The 26,473-nt window shown below is 45.4% G+C and overlaps 1 protein-coding gene across 2 annotated transcripts in view; it reads right to left on the bottom strand.

Moving 5' to 3' along the window:
- Positions 1 to 26,473, bottom strand: part of LOC117736508 (regulator of G-protein signaling 3-like) — a 49,420-nt gene that overhangs the window by 8,182 nt on the left and 14,765 nt on the right. The window contains exons 2-8 of one of the 2 annotated variants that reach the window (XM_034541884.1): positions 22,663 to 22,859; positions 9,189 to 9,270; positions 5,369 to 5,474; positions 4,991 to 5,087; positions 4,657 to 4,917; positions 3,402 to 3,441; positions 3,055 to 3,311 (exon numbers count right to left, since the gene is read on the bottom strand). In XM_034541884.1, the coding sequence (XP_034397775.1) occupies positions 3,055 to 3,311; positions 3,402 to 3,441; positions 4,657 to 4,917; positions 4,991 to 5,087; positions 5,369 to 5,474; positions 9,189 to 9,270; positions 22,663 to 22,859 (1,040 nt within the window). Of the gene's footprint in view, positions 1 to 3,054; positions 3,312 to 3,401; positions 3,442 to 4,656; positions 4,918 to 4,990; positions 5,088 to 5,368; positions 5,475 to 9,188; positions 9,271 to 18,860; positions 19,410 to 22,662; positions 22,860 to 26,473 lie in introns of those variants that run through there. The other variant, XM_034541885.1, reaches the window with a different exon arrangement.

Raw genomic sequence — 26,473 nt, 5'->3', positions numbered from 1 at the left:
CGGAGTCGCCCAAGAGGCATCCTGATGAGAAGCCTGAACCACCTCAGCTGACTTCTTTCGATACAAAGGAGTAGCACCTCAACTCCAAGTTCCCTCCTGATGTCCGAGCTCCTTACCCTATCTCTAAGGCTGAGCCCTAAGGAGGAAACTCATCTCCTTACCCTATCTCTAAGGCTGAGCCCTAAGGAGGAAACTCATCTCCTTACCCTATCTCTAAGGCTGAGTCCTAAGGAGGAAACTCATCTCCTTACCCTATCTCTAAGGCTGAGCCCTAAGGAGGAAACTCATCTCCTTACCCTATCTCTAAGGCTGAGCCCTAAGGAGGAAACTCATCTCCTTACCCTATCTCTAAGGCTGAGTCCTAAGGAGGAAACTCATCTCCTTACCCTATCTCTAAGGCTGAGCCCTAAGGAGGAAACTCATCTCCTTACCCTATCTCTAAGGCTGAGCCCTAAGGAGGAAACTCATCTCCTTACCCTATCTCTAAGGCTGAGTCCTAAGGAGGAAACTCATCTCCTTACCCTATCTCTAAGGCTGAGCCCTAAGGAGGAAACTCATCTCCTTACCCTATCTCTAAGGCTGAGTCCTAAGGAGGAAACTCATCTCCTTACCCTATCTCTAAGGCTGAGTCCTAAGGAGGAAACTCATCTCCTTACCCTATCTCTAAGGCTGAGCCCTAAGGAGGAAACTCATCTCCTTACCCTATCTCTAAGGCTGAGTCCTAAGGAGGAAACTCATCTCCTTACCCTATCTCTAAGGCTGAGTCCTAAGGAGGAAACTCATCTCCTTACCCTATCTCTAAGGCTGAGCCCTAAGGAGGAAACTCATCTCCTTACCCTATCTCTAAGGCTGAGTCCTAAGGAGGAAACTCATCTCCTTACCCTATCTCTAAGGCTGAGTCCTAAGGAGGAAACTCATCTCCTTACCCTATCTCTAAGGCTGAGTCCTAAGGAGGAAACTCATCTCCTTACCCTATCTCTAAGGCTGAGCCCTAAGGAGGAAACTCATCTCCTTACCCTATCTCTAAGGCTGAGCCCTAAGGAGGAAACTCATCTCCTTACCCTATCTCTAAGGCTGAGCCCTACAGAGGAAACTCATCTCCTTACCCTATCTCTAAGGCTGAGCCCTAAGGAGGAACCTCATCTCCTTACCCTATCTCTAAGGCTGAGTCCTACAGAGGAAACTCATCTCCTTACCCTATCTCTAAGGCTGAGCCCTACATAGGAAACTCATCTCCTTACCCTATCTCTAAGGCTGAGCCCTAAGGAGGAAACTCATCTCCTTACCCTATCTCTAAGGCTGAGTCCTAAGGAGGAAACTCATCTCCTTACCCTATCTCTAAGGCTGAGCCCTAAGGAGGAAACTCATCTCCTTACCCTATCTCTAAGGCTGAGTCCTAAGGAGGAAACTCATCTCCTTACCCTATCTCTAAGGCTGAGTCCTAAGGAGGAAACTCATCTCCTTACCCTATCTCTAAGGCTGAGTCCTAAGGAGGAAACTCATCTCCTTACCCTATCTCTAAGGCTGAGCCCTAAGGAGGAAACTCATCTCCTTACCCTATCTCTAAGGCTGAGCCCTAAGGAGGAAACTCATCTCCTTACCCTATCTCTAAGGCTGAGCCCTACAGAGGAAACTCATCTCCTTACCCTATCTTTAAGGCTGAGCCCTAAGGAGGAAACTCATCTCCTTACCCTATCTCTAAGACTGAGTCCTAAGGAGGAAACTCATCTCCTTACCTTATCTCTAAGGCTGAGCCCTACAGAGGAAACTCATCTCCTTACCCTATCTCTAAGGCTGAGCCCTAAGGAGGAAACTCATCTCCTTACCCTATCTCTAAGGCTGAGCCCTAAGGAGGAAACTCATCTCCTTATCCTATCTCTAAGGCTGAGCCCTAAGGAGGAAACTCATCTCCTTACCCTATCTCTAAGGCTGAGCCCTAAGGAGGAAACTCATCTCCTTACCCTAACTCTAAGGCTGAGCCCTACAGAGGAAACTCATCTCCTTACCCTATCTCTAAGGCTGAGTCCTACAGAGGAAACTCATCTCCTTACCCTATCTCTAAGGCTGAGTCCTACAGAGGAAACTCATCTCCTTACTCTATCTCTAAGACTGAGCCCTAAGGAGGAAACCCATCTCCTTACCCTATCTCTAAGGCTGAGTCCTACAGAGGAAACTCATCTCCTTACCCTATCTCTAAGGCTGAGTCCTACAGAGGAAACTCATCTCCTTACCCTATCTCTAAGGCTGAGTCCTAAGGAGGAAACTCATCTCCTTACCCTATCTCTAAGGCTGAGCCCTACAGAGGAAACTCATCTCCTTACCCTATCTCTAAGACTGAGTCCTACAGAGGAAACTCATCTCCTTACCCTATCTCTAAGACTGAGCCCGGCCTGCCTACAGAGGAATCATCTCCGGTCCTGTTTTACTGCTGCAGCCACACCGATCCGCCTGTCGATCTCCCGCTCCATCTCACTCTCACTCGTGAACAAGACCCCAAGATACTTGACCTCCTTCGCTTGGGGCAGGAACTCCATCCCCTCCTGGTTGGAGCTATCCACTGGTTTTCTGTAGAGCACCATTGCCTCAGATTAGAAGTTGCTAACTCTTATCTCCGCGCCAGTGAATGCTGGAGGTCACTGTCCGAGGAGGCCAACAGGACCACATCATCAACAGCAGAGAGGTGATCCCGAGACCCTCAAATCTGACACTTTCCACCCCCCGGCTGCGCCTGGATATCCTGTCTGTGAAAATCATGAACAGGACCAGTGGTAAAGGGCAGCCCTGGGCAGCCCTGGCGGAGGCCAACACCCACCGGGAACGTGTCTGGCTTAATGCCGAGAATACGAACACAGCTCCTACTGCAGTCGTACAGAGGCCGGATAGCCCTGGTCCACTGTTATATTAATGTTTAATATTCTAATATTTCTGATTAAGGATAATGGTTCTAGAGTATACTCTGGACTTTGATTGGTTCTGGGTTCCTGTTTAGGGTCTAGGTTTTAACCCTGAAAGAGAAAATGGGGCTGAGTTATGCTTTATGTTTTAGGTTCTGACCTGGACAAAGATGGGGAAGATGAGGGTTTTGGGTGCCAGGGTAACGTAGGTTCCATAGGCAGAGCAGGGCAGATGTGATTGGACGATGGTGCAGTTCTGGTAGTTGCCGTAGTCACCGGGAGGGGCTGATGAAGAGGAGGTCGAGAGGGGTGGGGGCAGGGTGGAGGTGTAGCCGCTGAGAAGTCGCCCTGATGACCCGGGTCGAGGGTCGTGGAAGAGGTTCTGACCTCTGCTGGAGTGAGTCTGGTACAGACGCCCTGGTGATCAACAACACAGGTAATATCAGTTTTTAATCAATGTATTAATCAATGCTCAGCATGATTAATGAATATTCAGGGTGGTGTTACCAATCACTCCATTGCTGTCATGATAAACCGGCTGCAGCAGCTAAAACACAGGGACAGAAACTATTATTAATACTGTAAAATAATTATAATTCTGTGTTGTACAGAACAAACAACATCATGATGACGTTCTATCGGACTGACTGTCTGCTGGGGAAGTTCTACGTAAGCTTCAGGGTTCTCATGAATGCTCTAGTGCAGGATAAAGAGTATCAGCCAGCTGAATGCTATGCTGAAAGGTTCTCCATCATCTTTGAAGGTGAAAGGTTGTATGGTGGGGTCTGGAGAAACACCATCAGTAATGTTATAGGTCTGGAGAAATGTTCTATGGTTTGTTCTACGTCAGCTGAAAGGTTCTCCATCATCTTTGAATGTGAAAGGTTGTATGGTGGGGTCTGGAGAAACACCATTAGTAATGTTATAGGTCTGGAGAAATGTTCTATGGTTTATTTTTCGTCAGATGAAAGGTTCTCCATCATCTTTGAAGGTAAAAGGTTGTATGTTGGGTTCTGGAGAAACACCATCAGTAGTGTTATAGGTCTGGAGAAATGTTCTATGGTTTGTTCTACGTCAGCTGAAAGGTTCTCCATCATCTTTCAAGGTGAAAGGTTGTATGTTGGGTTCTGTCAGTAATGTAATAGGTCTGGAGAAATGTTCTATGGTTTGTTCTACGTCAGCTGAAAGGTTCTCCATCATCTTTCAAGGTGAAAGGTTGTATGTTGGGTTCTGTCAGTAATGTAATAGGTCTGGAGAAATGTTCTATGGTTTGTTCTACGTCAGCTGAAAGGTTCTCCATCATCTTTCAAGGTGAAAGGTTGTATGTTGGGTTCTGTCAGTAATGTAATAGGTCTGGAGAAATGTTCTATGGTTTGTTCTACGTCAGCTGAAAGGTTCTCCATCATCTTTCAAGGTGAAAGGTTGTATGTTGGGTTCTGTCAGTAATGTAATAGGTCTGGAGAAATGTTCTATGGTTTGTTCTACGTCAGCTGAAAGATGAAAGGTTGTATGGTGGGTTCTGGAGAAACACCATCAGTAATGTTATAGGTCTGGAGAAATGTTCTATGGTTTGTTCTACGTCAGCTGAAAGGTTCTCCATCATCTTTCAAGGTGAAAGGTTGTATGTTGGGTTCTGTCAGTAATGTAATAGGTCTGGATAAATGTTCCAACTGTCGTTTTGGGTCAGATGGAAGGTTTCAGTGAGATATTGAGTAAGACTGAGATGGATCCGAAGGGGGTTCTGTCTGTGATGAGGACTCACCTGTCCTACTGGATTTACAGGTGACAGGATGATGTAATTGTCTCCATGTGATGATGTTACGCGGGTGCCCTTGAGCGTGGTGGTGTGAGATGAGTACTCTGTCACCTCCTGATTTTCCTCTTGGTCCTCCTCCTTCTCATTGTCCTCCTTCCTCCACTGAGAACGCAGAGCCCCCAAACTAGACCGGACCCCTGACCCCTGACCCCATCTACGGCCATGTTTGCTGTAGGTGGGGTGAGGCAGCAACTTCCTGCCTGTTGTCTAGGAGGCAACGAGGAGACAGTCACTTCCTGTTGTGAGCAGCAGTTGTGGGACTGTTTGTTTAGAGACTCACCTTGTTGTGTGTTGGTGGGTGGAGCCAAGATTCACATCCTGACCTGAGCTCAGGTAAACCTCTCCACACCACTAACACGATCTGAGAGGAACAGCCCCTGAACACAGACATACACATTATTAATGTTGATATGAAAAATAGATATCAAGCATATTAAAGTCAACAATAAAACCACATTTTTTTATTTAAATTAGAGTTTCAAACCAAAATGAAAAAAACATATATACATATTTCCTTCTTTTAATTTGTTTTAAATGTAAACTTTGTGACAAAGCCGAAGAGCATCTGTTTAATCTGAGATCAGATTAATTAATTAAACTAAAGATAAAATGAAACAGGTAATAGGTAGTTCATCAAACTCTGATGGGGTGGGCTTACCTGATGGCGTTAGCAACGTCCACACACTTCCAGGTTTCTACAGGAAGTCCGTTCAGCTGCAGGACGGAGTCTCCCTGACGGAGACCAGACCGATGAGCCGGACCTCCTACGAACACAGACAGCCTGTTAAACTCCTCTCACCGACATATAGTGTATGTAGTATAGATATGGTTTTCATATTGTGTTCATAGTGTTTGTATTGAGTTAATAGTGTTTATATAGTGTATGTATAGTGTTCCAATAGTATTGATATGGTTTTCATATTGTGTTCATATAGTTTTATTGTGTTCATATAGTGTTTATGGTATTTATATAGTGTTCATATAGTGTTTATAGTATTTATATAATGTTCATATAGTTTATAGTGTTTATATAGTGTTCATATAGTGTTTATGGTATTTATATAATGTTCATATAGTTTATAGTGTTTATATAGTGTTCATATAGTTTATAGTATTTATATAGTGTTCGTATACAGTGCTGTAGCTAAATTTAAAGAAGTGATTCTTCTGCATTTGATTCAATACCACGTCTCAATGTGACGGAGGACTCCTGTGATAACTTTAGTCCGTCCCAGATTGATCATCTTGTCGATAGTGCTACAGGCTCACTGAGAATGACACTAGACTCGATAGCCCCACTGAAGAAAAAGACAGTGAGGCAAAGGAGGTTTGCTCCCTGGTATAACCCTCAGACCAGCGACCTAAAGCAAACTTCACCAAAGCTTTAAAGCATATGGCGTTCCACCAATCTGGAAGAATCACGCTTAGTTTGGAGAGATAGTCTTAAAACATATAAAAAGGCTCTCCGTAATGCCAGAGCAGCCTATTACTCATCAGTAATAAAGAAAAATAAGAACAACCCCAGGGTTCTCTTTAGCACTGTAGCCAGGCTGACAGAGAGTCACAGCTCTGTGGAGCCGTGTATTCCTATAGACCTCAGTAGTAGTAGTAGTAGTAATAGTAGCTCTGTGGAGCTGTGGAAATGTCTGTATGCCCTGGTGTATATTTGGATAGCTTTTCTCCCATTAACCTAGACCAATTGTCCTCAATGGTTTCTACTTCTAAACCGTCTACCTGTCTCTTAGACCCCATCCCAACGAGGCTGCTTAAAGACGTGTTGCCTTTAATTGGCACCTCTCTGTTGGATATTGTTAATGTGTCTTTGCTAACAGGCCATGTACCACATTCCTTCAAAGTAGCTGTAATTAAACCTCTCCTGAAGAAGACCACTCTTAATCCAGAGGTGTTGGCTAACTACAGACCAATCTCTAACCTTCCCTTCCTCTCTAAGATCCTTGAGAAAGTAGTCGCAAATCAGTTGTGTGACTTTCTACATCAGAATAATTTATTTGAGGAGTTTCAGTCAGGATTTAGAAAACAGCACAGAGACAGACCTCCTAATGCATCAGATAAAGGACTCATCTCCGTACTGGTCTTGTTAGACCTTAGTGCTGATAAAGGACTCATCTCTGTACTGGTCTTGTTAGACCTTAGTGCTGATAAAGGACTCATCTCCGTACTGGTATTATTAGACCTTAGTGCTGATAAAGGACTCATCTCTGTACTGGTCTTGTTAGACCTTAGTGTTGATAAAGGACTCATCTCTGTACTGGTCTTGTTAGACCTTAGTGCTGATAAAGGACTCATCTCTGTACTGGTCTTGTTAGACCTTAGTGCTGATAAAGGACTCATCTCCGTACTGGTATTATTAGACCTTAGTGCTGATAAAGGACTCATCTCTGTACTGGTCTTGTTAGACCTTAGTGCTGATAAAGGACTCATCTCCGTACTGGTATTATTAGACCTTAGTGCTGATAAAGGACTCATCTCTGTACTGGTCTTGTTAGAACTTAGTGTTGATAAAGGACTCATCTCTGTACTGGTCTTGTTAGACCTTAGTGCTGATAAAGGACTCATCTCTGTACTGGTCTTGTTAGACCTTAGTGCTGATAAAGGACTCATCTCCGTACTGGTATTATTAGACCTTAGTGCTGATAAAGGACTCATCTCTGTACTGGTCTTGTTAGACCTTAGTGTTGATAAAGGACTCATCTCTGTACTGGTCTTGTTAGACCTTAGTGCTGATAAAGGACTCATCTCCGTACTGGTATTATTAGACCTTAGTGCTGATAAAGGACTCATCTCTGTACTGGTCTTGTTAGACCTTAGTGTTGATAAAGGACTCATCTCTGTACTGGTCTTGTTAGACCTTAGTGCTGATAAAGGACTCATCTCTGTACTGGTATTGTTAGACCTTAGTGCTGATAAAGGACTCATCTCTGTACTGGTCTTGTTAGACCTTAGTGCTGATAAAGGACTCATCTCTATACTGGTATTATTAGACCGCACTAAGTTGGTTTAAATCATATTTATCAGATCGATCTCAATTTGTATTTGTAAACGATGAAGCCTCAATGACCACCAACGTTAATCACGGAGTTCCACAAGGTTCTGTGCTTGGACCAATTTTATTTACCTTACATATGCTTCCTTTGGGCAACATTATCAGGAAACACTCCATAAACTTTCATTGCTATGCAGATGATACTCAATTATATCTATCGATCAAATCAGAGGAGACCAACCAGCTCGCTAAAATTCAAGAATGTCTTAAAGACATAAAAACATGGATGACCTGCAACAAAGTTTGTTACTTCCAGACTAGATTACTGTAACTCCTTATTATCAGGCTGCCCTAATAAGTCTCTTAAGTCCCTCCAGTTGATCCAGAATGCTGCAGCTTGTGTACTCACAAAAACTAAGAAAAGAGATCACATGACTCCTGTATTAGCTGCTCTGCACTGGCTCCCTGTAAAATCAAGAATCACATTTAAAATTCTTCTCCTCACCTACAAAGCCTTGATTGGTGATGCACCATCATATCTTAAGGAGCTTGTAGTACCATATTGCCCCACTAGAGAGCTGCTCACTAAATGCGGGGCTACTTGTGGTTCCTAGAGTCCTAAAAAGTAGGATGGGAGCCAGAGCCTTCAGTTATCAAGCTCCTCTTTTATGGAACCAGCTTCCACTTTCAGTCCTGGAGGCAGACACAGTCACCTCATTCAAGAATAGACTTAAGACTTTCCTCTTTAATAGCCCTTATAGTTAGGGCTGAATCAGGTTTGCCCTGGTCCAGCCCCTTGATATGCTGCTATAGGCTTATAGGCTGCTGGGGGATGTTTTAGGATACACTGAGCACCTATCTCCTCTTCTCTCTCTCCTTATGGATGAATTTACATCTCTCCATTGCACCTTATTAACTCTGCTTCCTCCCCGGAGTCGTTGTGACTTCACGTCTCATAGGGTCCATTGGACCTGGAGGTGTCTGATGCTGGTGAGCCGGCCTCCCATTGGCCCTGCTGATGCCCCGCCCCCCCTCCTCTCTACCTCCTTCTGTTTCATGGATTGGAGTTCCATTCATACATTGTCATATTCATGTAATGTGTTTATGTAACTCTGTAACTCTGTTCATCTGGTCACATGACATCTATTCATCTGTCCATCCGGGGAGAGGGATCCTCCTCTGTTGCTCTCCTGAAGGGTTCTTCCCTTTTTTCCCTGTCAAAGGTTATTTTTGGGGAGTTTTTCCTGATCCGATGTGAGGTCAAAGGTCAGGGATGTCGTATGTGTACAGATTGTAAAGCCCTCTGAGGCTAATTTGTAATTTGTGATATTGGGCTATACAAAATAAACTGAATTGAATTGAATTGAATATAGTGTTTACATTGTTTACAGTGTTGATAATGATGATATTGGTCATAATGTGTATAATGTGTATAGTATTTATAATGTTTAAATTCACAGTGTGAGTTTCTCACCGGGGTCGACAGCTTGTACTTTAACTGGACAGTCTGAGAAGATAGTGAATCCAAAACCATCTTTTCCTCGAGCAACACTCACCTGGAGAAAACACAGAGAGTACAAACTGTGAGCTACGTGTACATGTACAAGATCATGTACATGTACTTGTTCATGTACATGTACTTGTACATACATCCACACGTACATATTTCAATCAGGAGAGCCTTATTCCAAATTCAACAATATTCTTTATTACGTGGGTATAACAAATAGAATCGTGAGTAGTGTTTTAGTGTCGGACCAGAACTCGGCTCACTGCAGTGAGTTCTGGTCCCCCTGGAGACGCTGGTGGTGGTAGAGAGTTGCTGCCTGGAGGTCCCTGGGCTGGAGGAGGCTCGTCTTCAGGTTCCAGCTGAAACGACAACTGACAGCAGAGCAGAGAACTCCTTTAGAGTTTGACGGCAATGATCTGATTGGCTAAGAGACACAGTGCCGCATCTAATTGGTCGCTTCAAAGTGGACACCCCACAGATCAGCTGCTAGCGTCATCACTGTGAGTAATTCCTCCTTCCTGAACGACCGCTTAAGCTCCAGTTCTACAGCCATCGATGGAGCTGCTGACTCGTGGTGAACACCATCAACCAGAACGTTTGGCTTGACTACTGTTGACATCATCAGTGACGTTCATGACGTTCCTGCTCTCCAGAGGATGAGTGATCTTCCTGCTCTCCAGAGGATGAGTGATGTTCATACTCTCCAGAGGATGAGTGAAGTTCATACTCTCCAGAGGATGAGTGATGTTCCTGCTCTCCAGAGGATGAGTGATGTTCTTGCTCTCCAGAGGATGAGTGATCTTTCTGCTCTCCAGAGGATGAGTGATGTTCATACTCTCCAGAGGATGAGTGATGTTCTTGCTCTCCAGAGGATGAGTGAAGTTCATACTCTCCAGAGGATGAGTGATGTTCCTGCTCTCCAGAGGATGAGTGAAGTTCATACTCTCCAGAGGATGAGTGATGTTCCTGCTCTCCAGAGGATGAGTGATCTTCCTGCTCTCCAGAGGATGAGTGAAGTTCATACTCTCCAGAGGATAAGTGAAGTTCATACTCTCCAGAGGATGAATGATGTTCATACTCTCCAGAGGATGAGTGATGTTCTTGCTCTCCAGAGGATGAGTGAAGTTCATACTCTCCAGAGGATGAGTGATGTTCTTGCTCTCCAGAGGATGAGTGAAGTTCATACTCTCCAGAGGATGAGTGATGTTCCTGCTCTCCAGAGGATGAATGATGTTCCTGCTCTCCAGAGGATGAGTGATGTTCTTGCTCTCCAGAGGATGAGTGAAGTTCATACTCTCCAGAGGATGAGTGATGTTCCTGCTCTCCAGAGGATGAATGATGTTCCTGCTCTCCAGAGGATGAGTGATGTTCCTGCTCTCCAGAGGATGAATGATGTTCCTGCTCTCCAGAGGATGAGTGAAGTTCATACTCTCCAGAGGATGAGTGAAGTTCATACTCTCCAGAGGATGAGTGACGAGGATGAGTGACGTTTCTGCTCTCCAGAGGATGAGTGATGTTCCTGCTCTCCAGAGGATGAGTGATGTTCTTGCTCTCCAGAGGATGAGTGAAGTTCATACTCTCCAGAGGATGAGTGATGTTCCTGCTCTCCAGAGGATGAGTGATGTTCCTGCTCTCCAGAGGATGAGTGATGTTCCTGCTCTCCAGAGGATGAATGATGTTCTTGGTCTCCAGAGGATGAGTGAAGTTCAGACTCTCCAGAGGATGAGTGATGTTCCTGCTCTCCAGAGGATGAGTGATGTTCCTGCTCTCCAGAGGATGAATGATGTTCTTGGTCTCCAGAGGATGAGTGATGTTCCTGCTCTCCAGAGGATGAGTGATGTTCTTGGTCTCCAGAGGATGAGTGATGTTCCTGCTCTCCAGAGGATGAGTGATGTTCTTGCTCTCCAGAGGATGAGTGATGTTCCTGCTCTCCAGAGGATGAGTGAAGTTCATACTCTCCAGAGGATGAGTGGCGTTTCTGCTCTCCAGATGATGAGTGATGTTCATACTCTCCAGAGGATGAGTGATGTTCCTGCTCTCCAGAGGATGAGTGATGTTCTTGCTCTCCAGAGGATGAGTGACGAGGATGAGTGACGTTTCTGCTCTCCAGAGGATGAGTGATGTTCCTGCTCTCTAGAGGATGAGTGATGTTCTTGCTCTCCAGAGGATGAGTGATGTTAATACCCTCAAGAGGATGAGTGATCTTCCTGCTCTCCAGAGGATGAGTGATGTTCTTGCTCTCCAGAGGATGAGTGATGTTCCTGCTCTCCAGAGGATGAGTGAAGTTCATACTCTCCAGAGGATGAGTGACGAGGATGAGTGATGTTTCTGCTCTCCAGAGGATGAGTGATGTTCCTGCTCTCCAGAGGATGAGTGATGTTCATACTCTCCAGAGGATGAGTGATGTTCCTGCTCTCCAGAGGATGAGTGATGTTCCTGCTCTCCAGAGGATGAGTGATGTTCATACTCTCCAGAGGATGAGTGACGTTTCTGCTCTCCAGAGGATGAGTGATGTTCTTGCTCTCCAGAGGATGAGTGATGTTCCTGCTCTCCAGAGGATGAGTGATGTTCCTGCTCTCCAGAGGATGAGTGATGTTCTTGCTCTCCAGAGGATGAGTGAAGTTCAGACTCTCCAGAGGATGAGTGATGTTCCTGCTTTCCAGAGGATGAGTGATGTTCCTGCTCTCCAGAGGATGAATGATGTTCTTGGTCTCCAGAGGATGAGTGATGTTCCTGCTCTCCAGAGGATGAGTGATGTTCTTGCTCTCCAGAGGATGAGTGATGTTCCTGCTCTCCAGAGGATGAGTGACAAGAGGATGAATGAAGTTCCTGCTCTCCAGAGGATGAGTGATGTTCTTGCTCTCCAGAGGATGAGTGATGTTCATACTCTCAAGAGGATGAGTGATCTTCCTGCTCTCCAGAGGATGAGTGATGTTCTTGCTCTCCAGAGGATGAGTGATGTTCCTGCTCTCCAGAGGATGAGTGAAGTTCATACTCTCCAGAGGATGAGTGAAGTTCATACTCTCCAGAGGATGAGTGACGAGGATGAGTGACGTTTCTGCTCTCCAGAGGATGAGTGATGTTCCTGCTCTCCAGAGGATGAGTGATGTTCATACTCTCCAGAGGATGAGTGATGTTCCTGCTCTCCAGAGGATGAGTGATGTTCATACTTTCCAGAGGACGAGTGACGTTTCTGCTCTCCAGAGGATGAGTGATGTTCTTGCTCTCCAGAGGATGAGTGAAGTTCATACTCTCCAGAGGATGAGTGATCTTCCTGCTCTCCAGAGGATGAGTGAAGTTCTTGCTCTCCAGAGGATGAGTGATGTTCCTGCTCTCCAGAGGATGAGTGATGTTCATACTCGCCAGAGAATGAGTGACGTTTCTGCTCTCCAGAGGATGAGTGATGTTCATACTCTCCAGAGGATGAGTGATGTTCTTGCTCTCCAGAGGATGAGTGAAGTTCTTTCTCTCCAGAGGATGAGTGATCTTCCTGCTCTCCAGAGGATGAGTGAAGTTCTTGCTCTCCAGAGGATGAGTGATCTTCCTGCTCTCCAGAGGATGAGTGATCTTCCTGCTCTCCAGAGGATGAATGATGTTCTTGGTCTCCAGAGGATGAGTGATGTTCCTGCTCTCCAGAGGATGAGTGATGTTCATACTCTCCAGAGGATGAGTGATGTTCTTGCTCTCCAGAGGATGAGTGACGTTCTTGCTCTCCAGAGGATGAATGAAGTTCCTGCTCTCCTGAGGATGAGTGATCTTCCTGCTCTCCAGAGGATGAGTGATCTTCCTGCTCTCCAGAGGATGAGTGATGTTCATACTCTCCAGAGGATGAGTGATGTTCCTGCTCTCCAGAGGATGAGTGACAAGAGGATGAATGAAGTTCCTGCTCTCCAGAGGATGAGTGATGTTCTTGCTCTCCAGAGGATGATTGATGTTCATACTCTCCAAAGGATGAGTGACAAGAGGATGAATGAAGTTCCTGCTCTCCAGAGGATGAGTGATGTTCCTGCTCTCCAGAGGATGAGTGATGTTCATACTCTCCAGAGGATGAGTGATGTTCTTGCTCTCCAGAGGATGAGTGAAGTTCTTGCTCTCCAGAGGATGAATGAAGTTCCTGCTCTCCAGAGGATGAGTGATCTTCCTGCTCTCCAGAGGATGAGTGATGTTCATACTCTCCAGAGGATGAGTGATGTTCATACTCTACAGAGGATGAGTGATCTTCCTGCTCTCCAGAGGATGAGTGATCTTCCTGCTCTCCAGAGGATGAGTGATGTTCATACTCTCCAGAGGATGAGTGATCTTCCTGCTCTCCAGAGGATGAGTGATCTTCCTGCTCTCCAGAGGATGAGTGATGTTCATACTCTCCAGAGGATGAGTGATGTTCCTGCTCTCCAGAGGATGAGTGACAAGAGGATGAATGAAGTTCCTGCTCTCCAGAGGATGAGTGATGTTCTTGCTCTCCAGAGGATGATTGATGTTCATACTCTCCAGAGGATGAGTGACAAGAGGATGAATGAAGTTCCTGCTCTCCAGAGGATGAGTGATCTTCCTGCTCTCCAGAGGATGAGTGATGTTCCTGCTCTCCAGAGGATGAGTGATCTTCCTGCTCTCCAGAGGATGAGTGATCTTCCTGCTCTCCAGAGGATGAGTGATGTTCATACTCTCCAGGGTGGGGGGGGGGGGCCTCTGTTACCATGACTAGCAGGAAAGGTTGCGTCCTCCTGAGAGTTTTCTCCACAAAGGAAGTTAAATGTCCCTGAGTTCCAACTGGCAGGCTGATATTAAACTCCTGGAGGGTCTGAGGAGGAGCAGCAGGGAGGAGGTCTTTAAAGCGGAGTGAGACTCTCGTTGTTTGTGTTTCTCTGCATGTTCGGTTCGGTTCACATGTCCTCCGAGACAGTTGGTATTTAAACACAATGATGGAAGTGAAACACACCTTCGACCTTCTGGTCCTGGATCAGATTCCTGGTCCCATTTCTGGTCCTCAGTTTTCTGCTTTGGGTCTTTGATCAGTTGAAAGAGAAACGCTCTGATGTTGTTCCTCTCCTTTAGTCAACAACGAGGGCTCAAGAACATCACACTTCCTGTTTGGTCACATGATGTCATGAGGTCCAAAAGATCATTGATAAGGATTACATATTGTTGTTATTATAATTATTATTATATAATATGATTATAGTAATTAAACATAATATATCATGATAATATATTCTTATTATTCTTATTATCATTATATATTATTATTTGGCATTCCATAGCTGCAGCCTGAGAAAGGCCTGAAGGCAGAACTCAGGGAGGACAAACACACACTTCAAGTTTGTCGTAGCAGAGTGTTTGTGTAGCCTGTTCAAACACACACACACTGATACACACACACACTGATACACACACACAGTGATACACACACACTGATACACACACACACTGATACACACACACACTGATACACACACACTGATACACACACACTGATACACACACACTGATACACACACACACTGATACACACACACACACTGATACACACACACACACTGATACACACACACTGATACACACACACACTGATACACACACACAGTGATACACACACACTGATACACACACACACACTGATACACACACACAGTGATACACACACACTGATACACACACACACTGATACACACACACACTGATACACACACACTGATACACACACACTGATACACACACACTGATACACACACACACTGATACACACACACACACTGATACACACACACACTGATACACACACACTGATACACACACACACTGATACACACACACACACTGATACACACACACACTGATACACACACACTGATACACACACACACTGATACACACACACTGATACACACACACACTGATACACACACACTGATACACACACACACTGATACACACACACTGATACACACACACACTGATACACACACACACTGATACACACACACTGATACACACACACACTGATACACACACACTGATACACACACACTGATACACACACACTGATACACACACACACTGATACACACACACACTGATACACACACACACTGATACACACACACACACACTGATACACACACACACATACACACACACTGATACACACACACACTGATACACACACTGATACACACTGACAGTGATACACACACACTGATACACACACACACTGATACACACACACACTGATACACACACACTGATACACACACACACTGATACACACACACTGATACACACACACACTGATACACACACACTGATACACACACATACTGATACACACACACTGATACACACACTGATACACACTGACAGTGATACACACACACACTGATACACACACACACTGATACACACACACACTGATACACACACACTGATACACACACACACAGATACACACTGATACACACACACACTGATACACACTGACAGTGATACACACACAGATACACACTGATACACACACACAGTGATACACACTGACAGTGATACACACAAACAGTGATACACACACAGATACACACTGATACACACAAACAGTGATACACACTGACAGTGATACACACACTGATACACACAAACAGTGATACACACACACACTGATACACACAAACAGTGATACACACTGACAGTGATACACACACAGATACACACACACTGATACACACACTGATACACACAAACAGTGATACACACAAACAGTGATACACACACACACTGACACACACACACACACACTGATACACACACACACACTGATACACACAAACAGTGATACACACAAACAGTGATACACACACACACTGATACACACACACACTGATACACACACAGATACACACTGATACACACAAACAGTGATACACACTCACACACACACTGATACACACAAACAGTGATACACACACACACTGATACACACAAACAGTGATACACACAAACAGTGATACACACACACACTGATACACACACACACTGATACACACACAGATACACACTGATACACACAAACAGTGATACACACTCACACACACACACTGATACACACACACAGTGATACACACAAACAGTGATACACACTCACGCACACACTGATACACACACACTCTGATACACACAAACAGTGATACACACTCACACACACACTGATACACACAAACAGTGATACACACTCACACACACACTGATACACACACACACTGATACACACATACACTGATACACACACACACTGATACACACACACACTGATACACACAAACAGTGATACACACTCACACACACACACTGATACACACAAACAGTGATACACACAAACAGTGATACACACACAGATACACACTGATACACACACACAGTGATACACACTCACACACACACTGATACACACATACAGTGATACACACTCACACTCTCACACTGATACACACTGACAGTGATACACACACAGATACACACACACACTGATACACACACACAGTGATACACACAAACAGTGATACACACAAACAGTGATACACACACAGATACACACTCACACACACACTGATACTCACAAATAGTGATACACACTCACGCACACACTGATACACACAAACAGTGATACACACTCACGCACACACACTGATACACACAAACAGTGATACACACTCACGCACACACACTGATACACACAAACAGTGATACACACTCACGCACACACACTGATACACACAAACAGTGATACACACTCACACACACACTGATACACAAAAACAGTGATACACACACACACACACATACTGATACACACAAACAGTGATACACACACACACACACATACTGATACACACAAACAGTGATACACACACACACACATACTGATACACACAAACAGTGACACACACACACACACACACATACTGATACACACAAACAGTGATACACACTCACGCACACACTGATACACACAAACAGTGATACACACACACACACTGATACACACAAACAGTGATACACACTCACGCACACACACTGATACACACAAACAGTGATACACACACACACACTGATATGCACAAACAGTGATACACACTCACACACACACTGATACGCACAAACAGTGATACACACACACACACACACACACTGATACACACAAACAGTGATACACACACACACACACTGATACGCACAAACAGTGATACACACACAGATACACACACACTGATACACACAAACAGTGATACACACACACACACTGATACGCACAAACAGTGATACACACACACACACACACACACTGATACACACAAACAGTGATACACACACACACACATACTGATACACACAAACAGTGATACACACTCACACACACATACTGATACACACAAACAGTGATACACACACACACACATACTGATACACACAAACAGTGATACACACACACACACACACTGATACACACAAACAGTGATACACACACACACACATACTGATACACACAAACAGTGATACACACACATACTGATACACACAAACAGTGATACACACACACACACACACTGATACACACAAACAGTGATACACACACACACACATACTGATACACACAAACAGTGATACACACACACACACATACTGATACACACAAACAGTGATACACACTCACACACACATACTGATACACACAAACAGTGATACACACACACACACACATACTGATACACACAAACAGTGATACACACACATACTGATACACACAAACAGTGATACACACACATACTGATACACACAAACAGTGATACACACACACACACACACTACAGTCTTTATTGTGTGTGAATTATTGATTGACATCTCTGGAGGTTTTGATTGGAAATGACAAACAGCCAATCAGAGCCTGCAGTGACATCACACTGAGCAGCCAATCAGAAGAGACACCGGTTGCAACATGACTTGTGATGTTCTCTACAGGTATCTACTGGGTTCTTCTGGACTCTACTGGGTTCTACTGGACTCTATTGGGTTCTTCTGGACTCTTCTTGACTCTTATGGGTTCTTCTATAATCTACTGAGTTCTACTGGACTCTACTGGGTTCTTCTGGACTCTTCTTGACTCTTATGGGTTCTTCTATAATCTACTGAGTTCTACTGGACTCTACTGGGTTCTTCTGGACTCTTCTTGACTCTTATGGGTTCTTCTATAATCTACTGAGTTCTACTGGACTCTACTGGACTCTACGGGGTTCTACTGGACTCTTCTTGACTCTTATGGGTTCTTCTATAATCTACTGAGTTCTACTGGACTCTACTGGGTTCTACTGGACTCTACTAGTCCCCAGTAGCTGAGCTGATGCGAGCGACCTCATAAAGAAGCTAAAGCATCTCACCTGGTGGCAAAACATTTTCTTTAGGTGCATGACCCCAGATCCCCTAGAGGGTCCGAGATCCACTAAAATCCTGAAGGAAAGCCTGTAGTAAACCCTCTGAAACTGGACTCCCCCCTCGACCCCCCTCCACTTCTAAATGAGTAACTTTTATAAAACAGACTCAGAACTAAACGTTGGATATTTGAATGAAACAGAACTCATTGTGATCAATGAATCAGACCTGAGGCAGATTCTGTCCGATGCAGACTCGACACAGACGGTGGATTGTGTGCATGACAGCTGATCGAGTTGATGGTTCAAATCCTGAACCTCCACCCGTCCATCCAAGATCCAGATCTAGATCCAGGGGTCAGACGATCCGGTTCGATATAAATCCAGAATAATAAAGACAGATCCAGGTCTAATCCAGGTCCAGATTCACAGAAAGAAATACTAAGTTTTCAACAAAACCAGCTCAGATTTATAGAACCAGATCGTGGTCTAACCCAAACTTCCCAGGTCTGAACCAGGTCTACAGAACCAAAACTATAGCTAACCCTGGTACAGAAGAAAGAGATTTATTCCAGGATCAGACTTCAGAGACAAAGAATCTGGACTAATATAAATCCAGATTTAAAAAAACAAGGACAAAATACGGGTCCAATCAAGCTTTACAGAACCAGATCTGACCCGGGTCCAGCTGGTCCAGGTGAACCAGTTTGCGAGGGGCTCAACAGTCAACTGGATGTTGGAGAGCAGAGTGTTCAGGAAGTGTGTGTCTTATCGCAGGGATACATCCAGTATTTTTGTGAGTGTGTGTGTGTGTTTCCTGCTATTCTTCTGACTGTTAGTTACTGCACGCACACACACACAGACACACACACACACACACACACACACACACGCAAACACACACAAAGACACACACACACACTCCCCCTCCCCCGTGTGAACGCTGACATTCTGTCATTCAGGATGTTTTCTGCTTTGGACTCTGACGGTCTCCAGCTAGACCCTCACAGACCTGAACTGTAGACCGGGTCCAGGTCCTGACCCTCTAAAGAGCGAAAGGTGGTCCTTGTGTGGTTTAACAGCGTGTCAGCTATCTGCAGTCAGTCAGCAAACAGAGATTAGATTAATTTAAACTGAACCACACACACTTTACTGAACAACACGTGAGAAGAAATCCATTACTTCCATTATTATGCACAAGTACAATAATGCTAATGCATCATGTGTCTGTTGCAATGGTAGCTAATGCATCATGTGTCTGTTGCAATGGTAGCTAATGCATCATGTGTCTGTTGCAATGGTAACTAATGCATCATGTGTCTGTTGCAATGGTAATTAATGCATCATGTGTCTGTTGCAATGGTAGCTAATGCATCATGTGTCTGTTGCAATGGTAACTAATGCATCATGTGTCTGTTGCAATGGTAATTAATGCATCATGTGTCTGTTGCAATGGTAACTAATGCATCATGTGTCTGTTGCAATGGTAACTAATGCATCATGTGTCTGTTGCAATGGTAGCTAATGCATCATGTGTCTGTTGCAATGGTAACTAATGCATCATGTGTCTGTTGCAATGGTAGCTAATGCATCATGTGTCTGTTGCAATGGTAACTAATGCATCATGTGTCTGTTGCAATGGTAGCTAATGCATCATGTGTCTATTGCAATGGTAGCTAATGCATCATGTGTCTGTTGCAATGGTAACTAAAGCATAATGTGTCTATTGCAATGGTAACTAATGTATCCTGTGTCTATTGCAATGGTAGCTAATGCATCATGTGTCTATTGCAATGGTAACTAATGCATCATGTGTCTATTGCAATGTTAGCTAATGCATCATGTGTCTATTGCAATGTTAGCTAATGCATCATGTGTCTGTTGCAATGGTAACTAATGCATCATGTGTCTGTTGCAATGGTAACTAATGCATCATGTGTCTGTTGCAATGGTAACTAATGCATCATGTGTCTATTGCAATGGTAGCTAATGTATCCTGTGTCTATTGCAATGGTAGCTAATGCATCATGTGTCTGTTGCAATGGTAACTAAAGCATAATGTGTCTATTGCAATGGTAACTAATGTATCCTGTGTCTATTGCAATAGTAGCTAATGCATCATGTGTCTATTGCAATGGTAACTAATGCATCATGTGTCTATTGCAATGTTAGCTAATGCATCATGTGTCTATTGCAATGTTAGCTAATGCATCATGTGTCTGTTGCAATGGTAACTAATGCATCATGTGTCTGTTGCAATGGTAACTAATGCATCATGTGTCTATTGCAATGTTAGCTAATGCATCCTGTGTCTGTTGCAATGGTAGCTAATGTATCCTGTGTCTATTGCAATGGTAACTAATGCATCATGTGTCTATTGCAATGTTAGCTAATGCATCATGTGTCTGTTGCAATGGTAACTAATGCATCATGTGTCTGTTGCAATGGTAACTAATGCATCATGTGTCTGTTGCAATGGTAACTAATGCATCATGTGTCTATTGCAATGTTAGCTAATGCATCCTGTGTCTGTTGCAATGGTAACTAATGCATCATGTGTCTGTTGCAATGGTAATTAATGCATCATGTGTCTATTGCAATGTTAGCTAATGCATCCTGTGTCTGTTGCAATGGTAACTAATGCATCATGTGTCTGTTGCAATGGTAACTAATGCATCATGTGTCTGTTGCAATGTTAGCTAATGCATCCTGTGTCTGTTGCAATGGTAATTAATGCATCATGTGTCTGTTGCAATGGTAATTAATGCATCATGTGTCTGTTGCAATGTTAGCTAATGCATCCTGTGTCTGTTGCAATGGTAACTAATGCATCCTGTGTCTGTTGCAATGGTAACTAATGCATCATGTGTCTGTTGCAATGGTAACTAATGCATCATGTGTCTGTTGCAATGTTAGCTAATGCATCCTGTGTCTGTTGCAATGGTAATTAATGCATCATGTGTCTGTTGCAATGTTAGCTAATGCATCCTGTGTCTGTTGCAATGGTAATTAATGTATCCTGTGTCTGTTGCGATAACTAATGCATCCTGTGTCTGTTGCAATGGTAGCTAATGCATCATGTGTCTGTTGCAATGGTAATTAATGCATCATGTGTCTGTTGCAATGGTAGCTAATGCATCATGTGTCTGTTGCAATGGTAACTAATGCATTGTGTGTCTATTGCAATGTTAGCTAATGCATCATGTGTCTGTTGCAATGGTAGCTAATGCATCATGTGTCTGTTGCAATGGTAACAAATGCATCATGTGTCTATTGCAATGGTAGCTAATGCATCATGTGTCTGTTGCAATGGTAACAAATGCATCATGTGTCTATTGCAATGGTAACAAATGCATCATGTGTCTGTTGCAATGGTAACTAATGCATCATGTGTCTATTGCAATGTTAGCTAATGCATCCTGTGTCTGTTGCAATGGTAACTAATGCATCATGTGTCTGTTGCAATGGTAATTAATGCATCATGTGTCTGTTGCAATGGTAACATAATTTTCAGAGCCCCGAATCTCAGCATCTTCAATAATAATATCAACTATATCCACAAAATGTAGAAGATGTAAGAATGAAGATACACCTGCATTGTCAGGATCTGGAGTTGTTTCCTATTTTATTTTGAAGTCCTGTCTCTCGTGTCCTCTGTTTCCCTTCACTTCCTGTCCCTGTGATTGTCTGCCCTGTCCCTGATTGTGTGTGTGTGTGTGTGTGTGTGTGTGTGTGTGTGTGTGTGTGTGTGTGTGTGTGTGTGTGTGTGTTATATATCGGTGATTCCTCTATTTAAGTAATTCTACTGGTTAAGTGAAGAATAAAGTTTCTTTTCAACGGCGTTTAGGTCCTGTCTCTCGGTAGCTACACATGACATGCATAGATTCAAAGATACACCTGCATGGATTGAACTGAAAATCTACCCCAATTCCCAACTCAAGACCAAGTCCGACTTGATCTATTTAACGACACTTGTATTGCTGAAGGTAAAGGTACCTGTGAAGTTGTATGTGTGGCGGTGGTGGACTCACCGGTAGTTGCTGGGCGCTGCTGCTCTCTCGGGTTGCCTGACGCCGGTTGGTGTTGACACACGGCGTGGAGACGTAATGGCTGCAGGTGGGGTTTGTGGGGTCCAGGCTGTGGTTTGTCAGCGCTTTGAGTCCAGCTGTGGTTGGGATGCAGTTCAGGTCCATATCTGAACTGGAGTCCGAAGTCCTCCTGAGGTCTGCTGCAAGCAAATAACCACCATCATCGTTATCTGCTGTATCGTCCCACGACCAGGCAGTGGTCTTCCAGAACATCCTGTCTGATTTTAGACCAGACCAGACCGGGAGAGACCAAGATGGACCAGGAGAGACCAGAAAAGACCAGACCAGGACAGGTAGTCTTGTATCACAGTTCAAACTGCAGTAGGCGACTACAAGCCAAGATAAAAGCTGAATCTGAAACAACAACGAGCAGATCTTAAACCAGAACGTGGTTTTCCTTCATGAGTTAGATTGAAAATATCAAAGTCAAACTCCATAACACGCCGTGTGAAGTTCAATAAAGAAATACTGCATCTCCTGATAATACTACTGAGAGGACTACTGATACTACTAAGAGTACTACTGAGAGTACTACTGATTACTGATACTACAAGTGCTGCTCTGTCTTTCCTCCGGTGTGATCGGTCGAATGAGAGTCACATCTTACTGAGAGAGAGGGGAGGGGTTTCCACTGAGATAAGAGTTGAGGGGGTGGAGGGTCACATCGTTACCGGGCAGCTTCTCATCACCATGGTAACCACGTGGACCCTCGGGGAGAGAGAGAGAGAGCAAAAGTTGTGTGTGTGTGCTAGAACCAGGACACAAACTCTGGTTCTTTAAAGGGAAGCCAATGCATCATGTGTTACCAGGGGCGACTCCTCTAGTTGTATAGAAGTCTATGCTTCATGTGATAAAGCTGCATTCTCTCTCCTGACCACCAGGGGGTGACTCCTCTGGTTGTATAGAAGTCTATGCTTCATGTGTTAAAGCTGCATTCTCTCTACTGACCACCAGGGGGCGACTCCTCTGGTTGTATAGAAGTCTATGCTTCATGTGTTAAAGCTGCATTCTCTCTCCTGACCACCAGGGGGCGACTCCTCTGGTTGTACAGAAGTCTATGCTTCATGTGTTAAAGCTGCATTCTCTCTCCTGACCACCAGGGGGCGACTCCTCTGGTTGTATAGAAGTCTATGCTTCATGTGTTAAAGCTGCATTCTCTCTGCTGACCATCAGTATGTGTGTGTCTGAAGGACAAGACAAACACATACACGCACACACATATATATACACACACACAGTTAACATCCACAACATGAAGAGTGTGTGTGTGTGTAGGTGTGTCTATGTCTGTGTGTGTGTGTGTGTATCACAGTTTGTAGTATGTATTCTGGGTTCTTGTTGATCAGAACATGTTAGGACTCCCTCCTCAGCCCGGTCGCACAGTGACACCCGGTACCTACGCGCTTGGCGGCGGGGACGAGCCGGGCGCACTCCGGGTCACACCTGAAGCCACTCAGCTCATCCCGCAGCTGCAGCTCATCTATGAAGGTAGTTCTATTTCATCCTTCCTGACCGCACACGCAGGTCGAGTTTTAATAACAACAAAGTCACGTGTGACCTCGTGTGACCCCCGGCCAGGTATAAGTTCCGGTGTCATCCCGAGATCAGTCCTTTTTCATCTTCTCGCTACGTAGTCTAACTATTATGTTAGCATCAGCTAAGCTGGAATTGTACAAAGAAAAATGCTGACGCTCGTCGTGTGTAGCCTTGTGACCACTGGTCGGAGTTGCGGGTCTTTCTCCCTCCAAAGGATGCGACAAGCTGTCCCTTTTAGGGGGGAGACGGTGCGTTTCTTTACGTCGGACCATCGAGCCGGTCCGGAGGACGCACAGGTCTGTCTTCGGTCTTCACCAGGTTGGCCACCTTTACACCGTGAAGCATCAAACGGGTGCGATCGACTAACATTGTTTTCCACGAAGCGGACTCCACGGTAGACAGAGCGCTCTCGCTCCTGCTAACTGAGTGGAGCGCTAACGAGAGCGTGTCCGCTCGGTGTGGCCAGATTGCTACACCGGCACGATCGGCTTTCGGTGAGTGATTCGGATAGCGTGTGCATTGACCTCAGTAGCATTTCCGCCGTGTATAGCTAGCATAGTGTCTCCACTCAGGCTAACTGATACCATGCTAATACCGACAGCTACCAGGCTAGCGAAGAGGGCGTCCCAGTCACCTAGACTGGCCCAGGTGGAACATCTGAGCAGTGAGGTCGACCTCCCCCCATCAGGGCAGCCAGATCCAACCCAACCGACCCGTTACAGACGCCGGCTCTCTGAAGCCCCGGGGGAGTTTAACCCCCAAGAGTTAAATCTGGCGGGTTGGCTTATAGAGTAGATCTGCTGACTGCAGGCAGGACTGAGGCAGGACTGAGGCATCAAATCCACCCGTGGCTGAGCCGTTCCCACAGGAGGACATTATCTCAGTGGCTGCGTCCGCCAATCTCTTTACTGACTACAGTGACGAGTGGCCCACCCATGCTTCTGGGCCTGGTTCCCATTCCTCAGACCCTAACCTTTCAGAGGGGGCAGTCGACAGCTCCATGGGGCCTGTCATTCGCGCAGCACTGGCACGCCTGCAGCTGGTTATACAGCAGCCGGAACCCCTACATTCTAGTGCGTTCCTCAGGCGCGTTCCCACCCCTGCCACCTTTTCTGTCCCTCCCTCCGAGGAGTATTTGAGGGAGTTGCACGTATGTTGGAGAGACACCAGTGCTCTCTCCCATCTCACAACGGATGGCCGAACCCTGGCGTCCATACAGGACGCGGCCAAATATGGCCTTAAGCGCATGCCAGCCATTGAGACGACTATTGCGTCCCTCATAGTTTCCCCTGCGGAGACTCAGAGGCCAGGTGTCCTCGACCCCAGTGTCGGGTCACACAGGACCTGCTTTCCCGGGCTTACAACACGGCAGCGGGCATGGGCCGTATTGGCAACTCTCTCTCTCATCTCATGCTTGCCCTCTCAGCCTCTCTGCAGCAGACTAATTTCGACACTTCAGCCACCAGCCTCAGTGATGCTTCACTGCAGGAGTTGGCGCTCATGTCCAGGGAACTTGGGCGCTTGATGTCCACCCTGGTACAAACCCACCGCCAGGTTTGGCTGTCGCAGTCACCCTTGTCGGAGATCTGTAGAAGCGTCCTCCGTGCTGTCCCAGTCGAGCACGGGGAGCTGTTTGGCTCGGCTGCACTTCAGTCGCTTCAGCGAACTGTGCAAGCTGGTCAGACCAGGCAGCAGTTTTCTGGTCTTCGCAGGGACATGCCTGCACACCGCAGACCCGGGGTCTCCATGTCGGCCCACTGGGGCCATTTTCATCCCCAGCTCGCCACAACAGCCGGCCACTGGCCTCAGCGCCCTGCTGGGAGGCCAATCCACGCTCAACAGCCGTTGGTTATTTCTCCCAGCAGCATATCAGCTACTGGGCAGCTCATGCTCCAGACCCTTGGGTGGTTTCCACCCTAACCCAGGGCTACAAGCTCCAATTCCGACGCCGCCCCCCAGCCTTCAGCCGGGTCACGGTGACCACCATCGCCGACCCAGCAAAAGTTGACACAGCCCAGGGGGTCCTACTCAACCTACTTCCGTCGTAGGGAAGAAAGACGGCGGACTGCGCTCAGTACTATCTCAGGGGACTCAACAAGTTCCTGAAGGTCTTACCGTTTCATAGAGGCTGTTTTCAGACTGGTGCATGGGTCACAACAAGGACCCGGTGCAGTGCCCCGTGCCTGTTATACTTGAGTCCCTCCTAGATAAGGGCCGG

This window comes from Cyclopterus lumpus, chromosome 9, assembly GCF_009769545.1.
Source record: "Cyclopterus lumpus isolate fCycLum1 chromosome 9, fCycLum1.pri, whole genome shotgun sequence".
Classification (NCBI taxonomy): Eukaryota; Metazoa; Chordata; class Actinopteri; order Perciformes; family Cyclopteridae; genus Cyclopterus; species Cyclopterus lumpus.
This window is presented reverse-complemented; position numbering and strand designations above follow the sequence as displayed.